Raw genomic sequence first — 17781 nt, forward strand, 5'->3', positions numbered from 1 at the left:
CCTTCCAGGTCTGCACATATAGTTGAAGTTAAGGAGATCCCCCGTGGGGGTTGCAGTCTGATAGAGATGGAATTGAAACCAATTCTCCTGTCTCAGTGCTTTTTCTGCTAGATCTCCGCTGCCCTACTTTTCTGTGCTTTATTTTGTCTTGGAAACTCACAGCTTGTTTATCTTTGCTATTATCACTTAATGCCAGTCTAGTTCTGTGTCTAGGCAGCCGAAGACCAAGGTGGCTTGGGCAGCGTCTCTAGCGTTGACACAGGGCCGTTCAACTTTTCCTTCTGATTGACGTTTTTCCCTGGAAATTCAAATGAGATTATTCCTATTGGTTATTTGGGAGCTGTTTTACCATATAGAATGGTGATACCAATTTTTTTTTAACCTTTGGTCAATTGAAGAGAGATTTCATGAGATCTTTTTTTTCTCCCTTCCCCTCCTCCCGCCCCCAACCAGGCAACCTCCTGTCAGTGAGTCTCATTGGAGAACGTTGTTGCAAGACATGTTAACTATGCAGCAGAATGTTTACACCTGCCTGGATTCTGATGCTTGCTATGAGGTAAGTTCCTTGTTTTTAGTTTGGGAAGTTTGACTGTTACAGTGTGTTTCCTGGACACAGAGGTGGTGACCATGACCCTCAGTCTTGAGTAATACCATTGAGTCATAGCCATGAAGCCAGCAGTGCTTTCTCGGTTGAGCACTCACATATCTTACCTCCCGTCCCTCCGTCTTCGATCATTGCAACAGCAGTTATCCAGCGAGTTAATCCTCAGCTGGAAATGGACTCCTGGGCTCCTGGGCTCCTCTCACTTCCGTGGTCTTGGTGGTCACTAATGCCTGTTTGATGTAGCTGGGAAAAGCCTTTCCAATTTGTCCTAGCTCTGCTAACTTGCAGTTCCTCCTCCCTTGTCTCCCCGCTTCCATATTTCTAATCTACACTGATTCAGGGCATTCTTCTAAAACACCTTTTCATGACACTGCCCTTCTTAAAATTGGCTGCTTATTCCATGTCCACATCAGAGAGTAGCCGTACTTCCTAGCGTGGCATAGAAGGCCGTGGCAGACGAGCTTCTGTGCCCGCTCTCCCCGCGTGCCACTCTGCACGGACAGGGGACGCCATGTTTCCCCCTGCTCCCCTGCGCCCCCCAGACCTGCCCTGACTCTGGCTTCACGTCCAGTGACTCCACCTGCCTTGTTCCCCGAGCCTGGATCTATTCCCCTTTCCTTTATCTGAAAATTGTTGGTAATTTTCAGGACTCACTTCACTAATTATGCCCTCCAGGATGCCTGCCTCTGCCCTTTCATGTAACGTGTCTCTATTATAGTCTTTCTTTCAAATACAGTAACTGGTCTCCATGCGTGGTTTTTCCCTTTGGTCAGGAGCCCCTAGGTAGGCATTATCATATTCATGTTCAGCCTCCTGTCCCCCCAGGGTCTATTGTCCTGTCTGGAACACAAAGGCTACTTAAGAAATGGCTGCTAATTGATGTAGGAGTGTAACCCTGGGGGCTTTAATTAATGTTTTTGGAGGGTTATGTATCTTACCACCAAATTACTCCTCGTTCTTGTAGAAAATGTGGAAAAATGATCCAACTAACCCATTGAAGGTGATATAATTTAAAAGCTGGTTTTTGAGTTTTTCTCAATAAGCCAAACATGAAATCGTTTAGGATCTTTTCTTGTGTTTCTCTGCTCTGACATCATAAAGTGTGACCCCTTGATAAAATGAGTTCTACAAATAGGTCTCTATTTTGTGAAATTGGTTGGTATTTTTATTCATGGTGATTTTAACAAAAGAGTGCTAATATAGACTGTTGAGAGAAATGGTTTTATATTCAAACGTCAGGTTTTTAAATTCTTGAAGGAGTGTGAAGTTTACATTGATGATTATACTCTCAGACCATGTACATAAAACTGCCCGGTAGCTTCCCCTTTTGTATCTAAAGTGAAACTTGAATTCCAATTCCAGGAGAAAATCTGTATTCACATGGGCTCCAAAGCCTAACCATCATTTATACGTCTGCAGTAGTGTTTTTAAGTTGGAACAGCATTGTTTTGCTATTTTCCTGTTTCTGTTTCTAATTGGAAATTGGCAATAAATATATTATACTTGAACTGGCTCATAACAACTTGACTTATTCTTTTTGTTATGTATTTTTTAAATATTTTATTTATTTATTTGAGATAGAATGAGAGAGCACAAGCACTGAGAGCCCCAGGTGGAGGGAGAAGCAGACTCCCTGCTGAGCAGGGAGCCCAATATGGGGCTCCATCCCAGGACTTGGGGATCATGACCTGAGCCCAAGGCAGACACTCAGCTGACTGAGCCACTCAGGCGCCCCTGTTTTTGTTATATTTTGTTATATTTTAACACCTTTTTATTTGCTTTGATATTTTAATGATTTCTGGTGGTTAGCCTCTCTCCTCTGAGAGAACATTTGAAAGCGCATTATAACAGCTTGAAATGGTTATAGAGGAAGGTAATATGGACTTGGCAAATTATATTTTTTTAACGTACATTTTAAATATAACATTTTAAATATTATTTTAGTAGCTTTTAAATTATGCTATGTTGTTTCACTGACTTTCAGCTATTATATTAGAGGTTGCTTTCTTGGAAAATAATTTGAAAGCTCAATGGCACAATTTTGAGAAAGTTAAAGGTTCCATTACAGCATGTAGAGCAGAAATGTATATTGTTCATTTTAGCAAAAACTTAAATTTTAGAGTGAGTGAATTGCATTTCTCAATCTTAGACATTAACTCTTTATGGCTTACTTGAATAAACCAAGGAATAGAGAAATTGTCATATCTAAGTCATTTGGGTCACTTGGAGTAAGCCATTTTCACCTGTCAGATATAAATGATTAGGGTTGCTCATTAGTAATTTGCTTTCTGTCACAATAGGTATTTTGTATCAGATCCCTTATAGATGTTAGTAATTTTATCCTTATCATAGTCATTTTAATAAAGTCCTGTCTAAAAATACTACCTTCCCTAGAAGCCTAGAAATAAGTGAAAATAAGAGGATCCTATGAAAATTGGGTAGTCTTAATTGTAAGAAGATTCTTGATTCTCCATGAAATCTGCTTTTTCATCTCTTGCTTCTATTTCTGTGCTATCCTCATCCAGCAGATGATGGGGTGAACATTCTTGGAGAAATTCTTATACTAATTATATATTGACATTATTAGTGTAGATCTCTTTGTTTAAGACTTTTCTGGACTAGGTAATGAGTAAATATTCTCAGTTACACAATAAATTCTATGTTAATTGACGCTATTAGTTGCCTAGTAGAATACAATGATATTTGCACGAATACCTTCCATCAGTGCCTCTTGTTTTATTTAAATAGTTTTTGGTCTGCAGATTGGAAAAAAGTCAATGTTGTATTTATAGCATGACAGTTTAGTTTGTAAGACTAAATTCAGATGCTTTAAGCAGTTATAAATTATATGTGTCGTATTCAAAGATTTTCTTTAAAAAATTAAAATGTTATAGTTTAAGTGGAGTGGGCCCTATTGAATATGGGACAGTATGTCTAAGGAATCCTGGTTTTTTTTTAAATCATTTTTTATTTTTTATTAACATATAATATATTTTTAGCCCCAGGGGTACAGGTCTGTGAATCGCCAGGTTTACACACTTCACAGCACTCACCATAGCACATACCCTCCCCAATGTCCATAACCCCACCTCCCCTCCTTACCCCTCTCCCCCAGCAACCCTCAGTTTGTTTTGTGAGATTAAGAGTCTTTTAAGGTTTGTCTCCCTCCTGATCCCATCTTGTTTCATTTATTCCTTTCCTACCCCTTAAATCCCCGATGTTGCCTCTCAACTTCCTCATATCAGGGAGATCATATGATAATTGTTTTTCTCTGATTGACTTATTTCGCTCAGCATAATACCCTCTAGTTCCATCCACGTCATCGCAAATGGCAAGATTTCATTTCTTTTGATGACTGCATAGTAAGGAATCCTGTTTTTAATGAGTATGAATTCCACATATTTTACTTAAACATTCCTTGTGATACATCAAGATACATTTGATCCTTGAACAACATGGGTGTTTGTTTTTTTGATGAGTACAGTATTAAATGAGTACAGTATTATATGTATTTTTTCTTCTTTATGATTTTAATATTTTCTCCAGCTTACCTTATTGTAAGAATAAACAGAATATAGCAGATACAAAATACAAAATAATTCTGCTACAGAATATAGCAGATACAAAATACAAAATAATGTGTGAATTGGCTGTCCATATTATCAGTGAGGCTCCTGGTCAACAGTGGGCTATTAGTAGCTAAATTTGGGGGGAGTCCAAAGTTATAGGGGGGTTTCTGACTGCATGGGAGTCCAGCACCCTAAGGCCCATGCTTTCAAGGATCAACTGTGTTAGGCTTCCGTTGGTTTGTTCCATTAAGTTATTTCTTCTTTCTAAAAGACGATTTTGTTTTATTGAGGTGAAATTCACATAACATAAAATTTACCACTTAGCATGTGCTTCATTGTCATTTAGTGCGTTCACAGTGTCGTGCTACTGCTGCTTTTAGGATGGTTGTATTTTTAATTGATTTCATTGGATGTCAGAATCTTCATTTCGTTGAGAACTGAATCTGCCCCCTTTAACTAATTAAAGTTTCTTCTTTCCCCCAGATATTTACAGAAAGCCTTTTGTGTTCCAGTCGCCTTGAAAATATCCACCTAGCTGGGCAGATGATGCACTGCAGCGCCTGTTCCATAAATCCACTCGCTAGTGTAGCCCATAAAGGGAAAACCCAGTACAGGGTCGGTTATGAAAGGAGTATTGACTTGGTCTTGGCTGCCAGCAGAGAGTACTTTAATTCTTCTACCAGCCTCACGGATAGCTGCATGGATCTGGCCAGGTGGAGTAATTCTGTATTCTTCCATGGAAGGGAGGGGACAAGTCAGAATACACAAACTCCATTGTTGGTGTTTATTCTTTCCTTTACAAAACATATTGCCGCAAGTACAGATTGACTATACTGTATGGGGCACAGTTATTTATTGCTTGCATACAGAAAGATAATTACCTTATGAATATTCATCAACTTGCTCCTGACCGCTTTTCTCTAGCATGCCTTCCCAGTCTTTCTTGCCCGTTATCGGTGAGATTGTACATTGCTTCTGTTAGAAAGGATTCATGCGCTAGCAGGCAAATTCAAGTTCTAGGAATTTGTAGCACATCGAGGCAGTGGCTGTCTGCTTTACATGACTTGTGCTCTATTTAGGGTTGAAGGACCTAATTGGATGATAAAGCTCTGAAGTCCCTTCCTGGTGGAAATTTCTGGACTGTGGATTCAGTTTCTCTCTTGGCCTGTTGTACTGGAAATTTAGTGTCAATATTTTTATTATTGATTTTTTTTTTTTAAGACTTATTATTTGAGAGAGTGTGTGAGCATGTGGGGGGGACAGGCAAAGGGAGAGAGAGAGAGAGAGAATCCTCAGGCAGACTCCCTCCTGAGCACAGAGCCCAATGTGGGGCTTGATCCCATGACCCTGAGACTGTGACCTGAGCTGAAACTTAAGAGTTGGACGCTCAACTGACTGAGTCACCCTGGCACCCCTTTTTACTATTGATTCTTATGAGGACATTTGCCCTTTTTCTCTCTCACTTGTTTTAACTATGTTGTCAAGTTTTTGTATATATGATTTATCTTTCAAATTGCTATTCAAAATCTTTAAAGATTTTTATGTTTTCTTTAAAAGTTCTTGTCTTGTGTGTTATCCTTTGAGAGACCTTTAATTTCCAAGACCATTATAATAATTTTTCATTTTTTTTTACTACTTTGATAGTTACATTTTCACCTTGAAATTTTAAGCCCATTTGGAATTTATTTTGATGTAATGATTGTGTTGGCTACTTAGATTTATTTTTTTTCCATCAAATGACTAGCAGCTAAAAGCTTAAAGGAAACTTTTTTCCCCAGTGATATCTTAGCACAGGGAGAGCCATGTTTTCTCAAACCATGTTATTGAACTTGACAGAGTTGTTAAAAATAGTAAATTTTTTTTCTTCTCTCCTAAGGGATTATATTTCTATTTCAGATGATGAAAATATCAAATAGAATAGCTTTTGAAACTGGGAGTTGTGTTTGACCTAAATCTTTTTGGCCGATGTTCTTACAGATCACTTTTAAATCTACACTTCCAGTATTTCCCTTTTTCTCCCGTAAAGTCACATCTTAATTTGGAAAACATGTTGTATGTGTATATAAGGTGACATCAGACTAATGATGATCTGTGAGCTAGATATATTTAAATGTTCACAGTTATGTTTAATACCAATACATTCTTACTGATTAAATTATTATGAACTAATTTTTTAAATTGAGGAAATAATACATCCATAGGATAAAAATACTCAGCAATACAAAAAAGAATATGTATTTACAATAATTCTTCTCGATCTTGTTCCCCTAACTTCACCCCTCAGCTATCTTTTTAAATCATTTTCCTATATATCCTTCCAAAATACTTTCTTCAATGTTACCTTCCTCTTTCTTAAATCACAAATGAGTGCTTACGACTTGTACGTACCTTTCTGGATTTCCTTATTTTCACTTAAAATCTATACTGATGGTTTTTTTCAAGAGGACATGTCAGATTGATCTATTCTTTTTGATGGTTGTAGAATATTCCTTTGTTTGACTTTTCCACAATTTATTTAATTCATGATAAAAAGTCATCCTGTTGTATTGTAAAAACACTGGTAGTGAGCATCCCTAATTATGTGTGGGCATGTGGGCGTGTGCGAGCCTATCTGTGGTAGAAATTGCCAGAACTGGGAACTTGTGGGTTTGAAGGTAGCGCGGTAGTTTTTCCGTAGCTGCTGCACATAGACTCGTCCCTTGTTCCATTTGAATCAGCAGTATGCATTAGTGCTCATCTCGGCTCAGTTTTACAATTTTGCAAAGCAAGGTAGGCCTCCATCCATCGCTCGGTCCCGCAGATGCATCCCAGGGCCCAGGGATCTTCAAGACAATTCAAGACTTTAGCACCATAACCTTTCCTGGCCCCATCTCTGCCTCTTTCTAGTCCTGCATCCCAGCGTTCACCACAGGCACCTTTCAGAAAGTAAGTTTATTTGTTAATGAAAAGATTTCTTAAGTGCACTTTGTGTGGATTTTTAAAAAACGTGCTTAAAATACCCCACAGGTGTCACAGATTCTTGGTTTAGCAAAGTCCCTCTTTCCTGTATTCATCTCGGCACTGCATTACAATTGGACTCTTGTTGTGATCAGAAAAATATCCTTTGTGCAGTGTCTCAGCTTATTCTTTTTTTTTTTTTAAGCTTATTCTTTTGATGGAGTTGAAGTTGTCACCAAACAAGATGTTTGTTTTTCGTAGAAGAATAACTGGAAATTATCTGAGTTCTGTCTCCCTTTTTAAACCTTTCCTGTATGATTATTACCTTCGGAGTCAGCAGTAAAAAGAGCGTTGAAGGCAGTTAATGTATTTTGCTTTGTAACGTGATACCGTTCCCTGCCCTCCGTACAACCCTGCACAGATCACTTCACCTCTCTGAGCTTTGGTTTTGGCTTCCTTAGGAAGCAGGTGATGCTATTTGCCCATCACACAGGCTTGCTATGAGGATTAAGTAAGATAACAGAAAGCGTCAAGCAGGATACCTGGAATGTAGGAGGTTTTTGATAAATATGTGTTGGATCTCATGTTGTTGAATACAGAAAGGCATCTTAGCCAAGCATCTCTTACTTTTTTTTTTTTTTAAAGCTTATTTTCCTTATTTCCCTTAGGTGCTGCTTAGAGCTGATAACTGATAGACCAGCAGCCATTCAGGAGGAGCTAGATCTTATCCAAGCCCTTGGGTGTCTTGAAGAGTTTGGGGTAAAGATCCTGCCTTTGCAAGGTGAGTTTTCTATTTAATGTTGCATTATTAATTTAGTATTAACTTACTTTGCGTTGACTCACTAGCATAGTTCTTTTGTAGTTGTTTGAATTAAGGAGTACTTTTGGTCATTTAATCCATCAGCAATAGATCTGACCCTCTGCCCCATTTTTCAAAGGAAACCTTAAGTGGAAACTCAGAGAAGAAATATATCCAACATTTTATCATAAATTTATTTTGTAAGTTCTCAGTTATATCATTAAAAGAAATAATGCCGGTGGTCAGTTTTTTTGGATAAAACCAAATGGGTATTGTGGATTAGAGTTTTGGATCTCCATCAGTTTTGATGTACAGTTTATTTCTGTATTTTGTTTCAGTTGCATAGATTTAGAAGTAACTACACATGATCATAGATGATTTTTTATGCTGACTACGGAATATTCTTTAATTGTGTTGATACTATTTTATTCAAAGGAATGACAGAAAGTTCTTGTTTAGAGTTTAATTACTAGCTATATCTTAATGTTGCTCAAATTCTTCTAAGTGCACACATCTGTGTAGTACCACCCAAACAAGCATGCTGATATGCAGTCGTGTGTCATTATCTCCTTTGTGCTATGAGGACAGTGTATGTCTCCCAGTGTCCTGAACCTTACCCGACAAGTGGGTGGTAGACTTCCTATTGCCTTGAACTCTGGATCTCAGTGCCCTAAGTGAAGCGGGTAGCATGGTAATCAGCAGTATGCTTGGTGCATTCCATGTAATCTCTTTTCTTCACTCTTAACCCTGAAAATGTTTGGGCTTGGGAGTGGGGGAGGTGTAGCGAAATTCTTTCCGTTTCTGGTTTTTGATAAATTTTCATGAGAATTGTCTCTCCTCTTCTTCGATCTTCCTCCTCCTCTGCCGCCTCCTCCTCTTCTTCTTCTTCTTTTTTTTTTTTAACTCCTGGTAATTTTGGACAATAGGGTCCTGTTACAGGTTCTCGGTGTCTTTGTCATGTGTTTTGAGGGTTTCAAGTCAGATGGATCTTAGGAGATATAAGTCATTAGACACATTCTCACGTTTTCTTGTGGGTTTCCATTATAGTTTTACTAAAAATTAAAGCTCTGCTTGTCAGATAAATTTATTAGACTTGAACGAGGTAGTATTTCTGTTACCTTGAATAGCATTAGAAATAATTTCCACATGATTATACATATCCTGTAGCATCTTAAGTATGGAGATTGTTAAATTACTGGAAAATTCTATTTTGTAGTATCATTCCTGTAACTTTTGAGCCCAAAACTTTTAAAATTGTGGAAATAAATCAGTTACTAAAAATATTTTCATTTTGTTCTCAAATGTGTTACATCATGAACTGTCTCCCCTGAAACACATATTCAATCAAGAATTCAGTGGTGGGGGAGTCCAGAACACTATGAAGCTTGTCCTTCTCATATCTCTTCTAAGGCCAAGTTCTTATAGCTTTGACTCTGTGTATATGTGTGTATTTAGCTACTTATTTATTCCAGGTGGACTAATGTAATACAAAAAAAACCTCTTCTTGCAGTCCCCCAAATGCTAAAGATTTAGTTCAATTGACTTGAAATTATAAATAAAACTTTAATTTTCTGTGGTGCCCAGTTAGCAGTATTTTTGCCGGCATTATTCGTTCATCATCTGATAGGTTTGAAAATCTGCAACCAACCTGCTACCGTGTGCTTACTTCTGAGAAATTTCCTGACTGAAGTGTGTGTTAAGAAAGACATTTGCTCTCATGTCTTGACAGCTTTCCAGCTTGATCTATTGATTTCCTATTTAAAATGAATGTCAGAAGACCTTCTAGATGGAAGATGGGATATTGCCTTTGTATCCTGTTTGTGTTTATGCTGCAGATACACTTTAGGTGTAAGCTGCTTTTGTACTTCTCGGGAATACTGGACAAAGTAACTTGATACTTGAACTTTCATGGTCCTTGTATTTTTGTAGCACGTGTTGTTCATTTTGTCACTTTGCTTTGTTTTAAGGCCGCCTTTGCTTACACTCCAGGAGTTGCTACTAATCACCAAGGGAGGGCTTTTGGTACTAGCTATATTATAATTAAGGAGTTAATAGAAAACAGGGAAAGAAATATGCAAAAATGGGTCCTTACATTTGAGTCTCCTAGTATTTGTGTGTGTGCACATGTGTGTGTTTTCCCCCATAATTTGGATGTTATGTTTTGTGTAAATTATTCTTACTGTTCACATGAGCAGATTTGAGATGTTTCAGTTGTCCCTCATGCTCTTTCTGTAGTAGGGTGAATTGTTTTTTAGTCGCCAAGCATTGTGGGTAAAGCCAGCCTAGAGCCACTTAGTGCTGCGTAACTGGACAGGTATCTGACCTGCTTTCTGTGTAAGTTTCCTCATTTACAAAATGGGGATACTAAGAAGCACCTTCTAGAGTTGCTCAGAATGGCTAAGGCCACGTGTGCACAGTGCCTGGGACTTCGTAAGAGCTCTAGTCATCAACTGTCACTTTTGTTCCTTCTCATGGAGGTCCTCATTTCTCACTGGTGGTAGAATTAGAGTCTCTTACCTGCTTTCTCATTCTTCCTCTGTTCTCCTCTTTCCATTTGCTTTCCTTCCATTTTGAGTTAGCTTCTTCCCCTATTCCAGAAATCGAAATGATGAAGGGAATAAGGTACATTCTTGACTTGGAAGGACTGACCCTGAAGGCAAGACAGAGTCACACTAGTGTCATGTACGAGTTTGAATTCTGATTCAGCCACTTTGAGCTGTGTGACCTGTGGCCATTGTCATGTTTTTGAGCTTCACCTTCCTCAGATGGAGGTAATCATAAAAGATTCTCTAGTCAGACCTGAAAGTTGTATCTGAAACGCTGAGCATTTTTGCACGAGAGGATTCCATACTTCATAAGCATTTCTGTGACTAGGTCAGTAGCAGTAGTAATAGCAATAACTAACATTGATCAAGTGATTTTTATGTTCTAAATATATTTATAGGTTTTGGTTTTTTTTTTAAGATTTTATTTATGTGTCAGAGAGCACAAGCAGGCAGAGTAGCAGGCAGAGGCAGAGAGAGAAGCAGGTTCCCTGCTGGACAAGGAGCCCAATGAGAGACTTGATCCCACGACCCTGGGATCATGACCTGAGCCGAAGGCAGTGGCTTAACCCACTGAGCCACCCAGGCGTCCCTATTTATAGGTTTTTATTAATTCTCAAAAATACCTTATGAAGTAGTGGCTATTATTGTTTTCAGCTTCTAGACGATGAAATCAAAGTTCAGGGGGTTAAATAGCTTGCTTAGGGTCTCACAGACCTGGAGCTAGAATTCAAACCTGTATTTGTAAATAGTAGACCATTCTCTACTGACGAAGTGGTTGTGAAACTAAGATTCGAGAAGGAAACTCAGGTGTTCTCACTCATCAGCTAAGTGACTTCTGGGTAGTGTCACCTGCACCTGCACAGTTCAGATTTGTACTTGAGCAGCGGCACACAGAACTGCCCATGTTGCTATGTGCCTTTGATGCCATTCACGAGTGACTGAAGTTGGTATTTTGCATCTGTGGTTTACTGGACATGGTTCACTGTCTGTGTCTCGTAGAAGGTGTTGATGAGAGTGTTTGGCATGTGTGTAGCTCATCTGAAGATTCTCCTTTATGCATTTATGTGTGTGCATGTGTCTGTGCATTACAGTTTTTTTTTTAAACACTGGATATATACTTATGACATCTGCAGGAAAATGAGAGACCTTCAACTATTAAAAGGTGCATACATGTTTATCCCTATTATTAATTCCATTTGAAAAGGAATGTTAGGTGTTGAAGAAGACTCCTTTCCTTCATAGAAATATAATAATATCTAAGGTTTGAATTAACCTAATGGAGAAATTACATTTTGAAATATAATTTAGCATGTCCTATGATAAGCAGTAAGAGAGAATTGGCATAGTGATTGTCCAGAGGCTCAAAAAATAGTAAATAAATAAATAAAGTAAAATGACATTTGAAAATGACAACTGCTTTCTCTTAGAGTCCCACTCTCCAAATTTACTTGATGTATTTGAAATATTAGGAGTTATACAAGAATCAGACAAAGAACCAAACTTGGAACTTCGGAGAAAATGAGGATCCGCTGCTATGTATGGTTTTAGTTTTCTACTTTGATTTTAGGGAGCTAGAAAAAGGATGGTGACAGTAAGGAAATCCACTTACTAAATTGATTAAAACTACAGTTTCTCTAAGAGTACCAGCATTCATCAAATACAGCTGTAAAAGCATCTATGAAAACCACAGATGTTTTACGTATGTGGAGTAACTGTGAGATCTGTGGTGGGTATTGTTTTGAAATCAAATTAGAAACATGTAGAAAGTACCTTTCTCATAGTAATTGAATCTGGAATATTGAAGTAGTAATACACATTTCCTTAAAATACATATAAGGAGAAAACCCCAAACAGTAGCAGATGTTGATGGAAAAGTAAAAACCCAATTTTTTGATTGAGAAAAGTTATGGAAAAGTTTGAAGTGTATGGTATCAGTTAATTTTTGCTAGACTGTGCTATCGTAGGGCTCTCAAAAGCCTCAATGACACGTGAGGGCAAGTTGATTTCTTGCTTACAGGCATTTCTGCCCCATTTCGTGGGAGATGGCATTCTCATGGGAGGGGTGAGGGTCAGTAGTGGGATCCCATGGTGAGTCGCATGAAACATTGGCTCAGAGGTGGCATATGTTGCTTCCACTCACATTTCATTGCCCAAGAAATCACACAGCCAAGCGAAACATTAGTCAGGTGGGTATTTGGGGTACAAACAATTACAGTGAATACTGGGAGTAATAATACAATCTACTGAAGTTAGACTCAGATGTACATGTTGGCTTTGGTGATGGTAAAGTAAGTAATTGAAGTCTATATCTACTTTATGTTTTATGGTAAAGGTCACAAAGGATGACTGTACTAGCAGATCTATAAATAGACATTGTAAAGGAACCCAGTACACACTGAAGTATTTAGGAGTTAAAGGATAGGATATATGCAACTTATTCTTGAGTAGTTCAGAAAAAAACAGACTGTGTGTATGAGTGTGTGCATATGTATGGGGGGGCTCCTGTGTATGGTGGTACATGTGCATGTATACATGGAGCAAATTATTAACAGCCGATTATTCTTGACAAAGAGTTCTTTGTACCACCTGGCAACCATTTTGTAAGTTTGAAATTAAATCATAATGAAAACTTAAAAGAGTCCATTCCAAAGAAAAACCGCCACCTCTCTCCTTTATCTCCCCAACACCTGGGCCCTCTACTGCCTCTAAGAAATTTTGGGGAGAACAGAGAATGTATGGGAGCTAGCCATGGATTTGGGAATGGACAAAGGAATGAAGGCTTAAAAAACATATAAGGAGGTGGGTTGAATTCTGGTTCCATCATTTTGTTCAGTGACCTTTCCATGCTTTTTTTTTCTGAAGATGATAGCACCTGCCTTGTCAAGTTCTGTCTTGTAGGATTAATACATGTAAATTACCTACAACAGTGCCTGGGATGTAGGTCGTGTTCGTGTAATGTCAGCCGCTATCCTTAGAGTTGCTACTGTTGTATTTCTGGGGGCCCAGCCGCCTAGGTAGTGCCAGCCTTCTTAAATGTTGACAGCTCTCCCTTACATAACCATTCCTTCCTAGCATATGGAGAATAATCTTTCCGGAATTTTCTCCCCCCTCCCTTTAAGTGTCCTTAATTACCTCATAGTGTGAACCGATATGATCGGACATGTTTTGTTTTCCTAATGTCTGGCTTAAGCGAGAAGATCGAACCTGTTTGGGAAAGGGTAGTACATTGGAACAGTGAGCAGTTGGAAGATTCTTACCCTTTAAATGGGGATGATGAAGTAGAGGCGGAAGATGCATGTTTGGAACATGGAATGGCTTTTGGGGTCGGGGGGCAAAGTGAATGAGGGCTCTGGTGTAATTAGAACAAGTATATGAAGTTTTCAGAGCAAACACTGAGTTCCTTATAATTTTCCCTAAGACCCTACATGGCACTTGAAAAGGTGACAGTTTTCTTAGCTTCTAGATACCGATGCCTTTGCTGTTTCAGAAGGTTGGTGACAAAAGAGCCTAGCCTAGCTGTGTATTATTTATTCAGAAGCAACAATAACTTTAATGTTTTAAAAATAATTGTATCTTTCTTAATTCTTTCTGATCTGGAGGCTAAGAGTTTACATCGTGTTTGCTTACCTAAACTGGGACTGTCATGACATTCCTCGGTGATGTCCCTGGTTACAAGTATTTAGTCTTTCTCTTGCAGTGCGATTGTGCTCTGATCGGATCAGCCTCATCAAGGAGTGTCTCTGCCAGTCCCCCACATGCTACAAACAGTCTGCCAAGCTTCTGGGCCTTGCCGAGTTGCTGAGGGTAGCAGGTAAGTTTTGTATGCTGAATTGCAGAGGAAGGTTTTCATGCCATCCTTGACATCATCCTGGGCAAAGGCCAGAATATGTGCTTGCCGGTGTCAGGATGCCACTCTTTTTTTTTTTTTTTTTAAAGATTTTATTTATTTATTTGATAGAGAGAGATCACAAGTAGATGGAGAGGCAGGCAGAGAGAGAGAGAGAGAGAGAGGGAAGCAGGCTCCCTGCCGAGCAGAGAGCCTGATGTGGGACTCGATCCCAGGACCCTGAGATCATGACCTGAGCCGAAGGCAGTAGCTTAACCCACTGAGCCACCCAGGCGCCCCCAGGATGCCACTCTTGACCAAGGATTTATCTTTTCTGCAAAGATCAGCATGTTGGAGGAATGTGTCCCCATATTGAGCAGCTGGTCCCTCTGTCCTTTAAACGAGGACAGGCTCATTCAGGGTGCAAGGAGGTGGTTGTGAGGTCAGGAGTAGAAGTTGGGATTAATATTTGTAATCAGAAAGCTTAAATATAGGGGTGCCTGGGTGGCTCAGTGATTTAAAGCCTCTGCCTTCGGCTCAGGTCATGGTTTCAGGGTCCTGGGATCGAGCCCCGCATCAGACTCTCTGCTCAGCAGGGAGCCTGCTTCCTCCTCTCTCTCTCTCTGCCTGCCTCTCTGCCTACTTGTGATCTCTGTCTGTCAAATAAATAAATAAAATCTTTAAAAAAAAAAAAAGCTTAAATATAGACAAGTCAGCCCTACCACTCACTTTCAGTGTCCAGATTTGGAATGATATTTTTTGAGTTTGTGCAATTTCTTAGAAGAACTTGTGCATTTACTCTTTGGTGGGGTTTGCACATAGGTGATCATCTGTTCATTCATTCATTCTATTCATTCATTCATCATCTATTAAAAGGTAAGGATGATGGTATTTTTCTCATCTTACAAGGGGAATTGAGGATCAGAGAAGTCTTGCTCGGCAGGGTTAAATAGCAGACCCCGGCTCCCAAAGAAAGCCTGACTCTGCCTTTGATGCTTCTGTAACCGCACTCTTCTGCCAAGCAGAGTCTCTTAATCATTTTCTTTTGTATTTTTGACTTACAGTTATCTCTACATGAACAGTTGCTGGCCAGGGGCGCCTGGGGGGCTCACTCAGTTAATCATCTGCCTTCGGTTTAGGTCATGACCCCAGGGTCCTGGGATTGTACCCTGAGTTGGGCTTCCTGCTCAGTGGGGAGTCTGCTTCTCCCTCTGCCCACCCCGCTTGTGTTTCTCTCTCTCTCTGTCTCAAATAAATAAAACTTTTTTTTGAAAAAAGAGAGAAACAACAAAGAGTTGTTGGACAAATATTTTATAAGCTGTGGTTTGAAGTTGGGCTCATCCAAACCATATATTGTAGACTCAAAAGTAAACAGGATTTCTGCTTATATTCTGAACTTTAAAGAAACATATATTTAGTGTAGTAGGGGACATATATTAATTAATTCTTTTTTTTTAATTTTATTTATTTGTTTGACAGACAGATTACAAGTAGGCACAGAGGCAGGCAGAGAGAGAGAGAGGAGGAAGCAGGCTCCCCGCTGAGCAGGGAGCCCGATGTGGGGCTCGATCCCAGGACCCTGGGACCATGACCCGAGCTGAAGTCAGAGGCTTTAACCCATTGAGCCACCCAGGCACCCCTATTAATTAATTCTTAAAATCTTAATATAGAGGACTCATTCTGAAGGTCTGTAGTTGTAGTCGATTTTCCTGAGTCACTTGTCCGGAAGCAAAGCATCAGCACCCTTACCCGTGGGTCTGTTGGCAGCTTTGGAACCCGTCACCCATCGTGAGGCATCTTGGATGGCAGAGGAGAGGTTGGATTTGGTCAGAAGGCTGCTTCAGTCCTGACTACCCCATACACTTGCAAAGTGACTTTAGCTCCAGTTTCTGTCTCGGGAAAATAGGAATGATACTCCTGGCTTCACCCTTCATGTTTCCAAGGACCCCTGAATGAGTGAGTGCTAGAAAAGCATCTTGTAAACTTTGAAGCAGTCTGATCATCACAGAAGACTTTCATAAGGAAATTTCTCAGAAACTAAGGAAGCAGCTCAGGGATGCTGTCAGCATTTTTTATGTGCCTACAAAGACCAATTTCCATTTTTATCCTTTGCCTTGTTGACATGGAAACAGGATCATCTGTGATCTTGGTAAATTGTAGGAATTTTTAATGGGATTAACAACCTTTCAGTCCCCCTCTCTGCTCTTTTTACATATTGGCTCTTTCATGATGTACAGCGGCCTCTCGTTAGCTACATTTTACTGATGAAGAAATGGAAGCAGAGATAGGCGAGGTAGTATCACTGTGCTGAGTAGTTGGGATAGAAGGGTCTGGTGTGCCCAGCTTCTGTCTCCTGGGAATTCAGAATCTTTGAGGGCTGAGAAAGCAGATAATTAATTATGTTGCAGCACGGGATGGGGTGTGTGCTTGGCTTCTGCATACAGATTTCATAGAGCTTGTAAGAAAGGCAATGCTAGTATTTTGCCTAGCGAGGAGGGTAATTAAGAAGGGGATCCCAATGCTCGTGATACTTATCTGAGTCTTGTAGGGCATGCTGATAATCTGCTGCTGCTTTATAAACCACTCCCAAGATTTCGTGACTTGAAAACAAAAATCATTTAATTTTTATCTCTCTCAGTTCTTGGAGGTTGACTGGGCTCAGCCAGGCAATTCAGGATCTTTTATGAAATTGTACCCAGGTAGTGTCTAGGGATGGATCGGCTCATCTCAAAGTTGCTTTATCTGTGACTGGCACCTGGTCTGGGAACACTAAAATAGCTGGGGATACAGTAGCCAGAGCTAAATCTCTTCTTTGTATGGTTTCTCCTTGTGGTCTTTCCATATGGTGGCTGCAGAGTACCATGATTCTTACGTGGTGACTGATGGCTCCCAGAGTCCATGTTCTGAGAGAAACCAGCAAAAGCTTCTTGGGGTTTTCTGATCTGGCTTTGGAATTTGGGCAGTTTCATTGCCATCATGTCTTATTCATGAGGCAATCATATGGGCCCTTTCAAGTTTAAGGGAAGTATGCATGGGCTCTGCCTGAAGGCTTGACTGGGCCTGGATGATCTGCTTCTGGGCTGGCTTACTCATTGGGTGGTTGGAGGATACTCGGTGTCTTTTCCTGGCTGCTGGGAAGAGGCATCAGTTCCTTGCCACATGGACGTCTCCACAGGGTTTCTTAATTGTTCTGTCTACCTGACACCTAATTGCCCCTCAAGCAGTTGATCCATGAGAGAGTGAGGAGGAAGCTGTAATGTCCTGTATGGTCTAGTCTTGGAAGTCACACATCATCCTGTCCACCTTATTCTCTTAGAAATAAATCACTAATCAGCCTCCATCAAGGGGAGGGGCAGCGATCTCCATCTTTAGAAAGGAGTGGCAGAAAATTTATGGACATAGCTTAAATTATATTTCATAAACTCAAAGCCTTGTTATGCCACCATTAATATTCCGTTTTTCAGACTAAATATCTGAGTCATTTTCTTTAATAGATGTCT

General features: G+C 39.7%; 1 protein-coding gene across 2 annotated transcripts in view; it reads left to right on the forward strand.

Moving 5' to 3' along the window:
* Positions 1 to 17781, forward strand: part of NBAS (NBAS subunit of NRZ tethering complex) — a 322741-nt gene that overhangs the window by 153354 nt on the left and 151606 nt on the right. For both annotated transcript variants that reach the window (XM_044262053.1, XM_044262054.1), the window contains exons 29-32: positions 454 to 556; positions 4657 to 4886; positions 7779 to 7891; positions 14153 to 14266. In XM_044262053.1, coding sequence (XP_044117988.1) covers positions 454 to 556; positions 4657 to 4886; positions 7779 to 7891; positions 14153 to 14266 — 560 coding nt within the window. The remainder of the gene's footprint in view (positions 1 to 453; positions 557 to 4656; positions 4887 to 7778; positions 7892 to 14152; positions 14267 to 17781) is intronic.

The sequence above is a fragment of the Neovison vison genome, chromosome 8 (genome assembly GCF_020171115.1).
Source record: "Neovison vison isolate M4711 chromosome 8, ASM_NN_V1, whole genome shotgun sequence".
Classification (NCBI taxonomy): Eukaryota; Metazoa; Chordata; class Mammalia; order Carnivora; family Mustelidae; genus Neogale; species Neogale vison.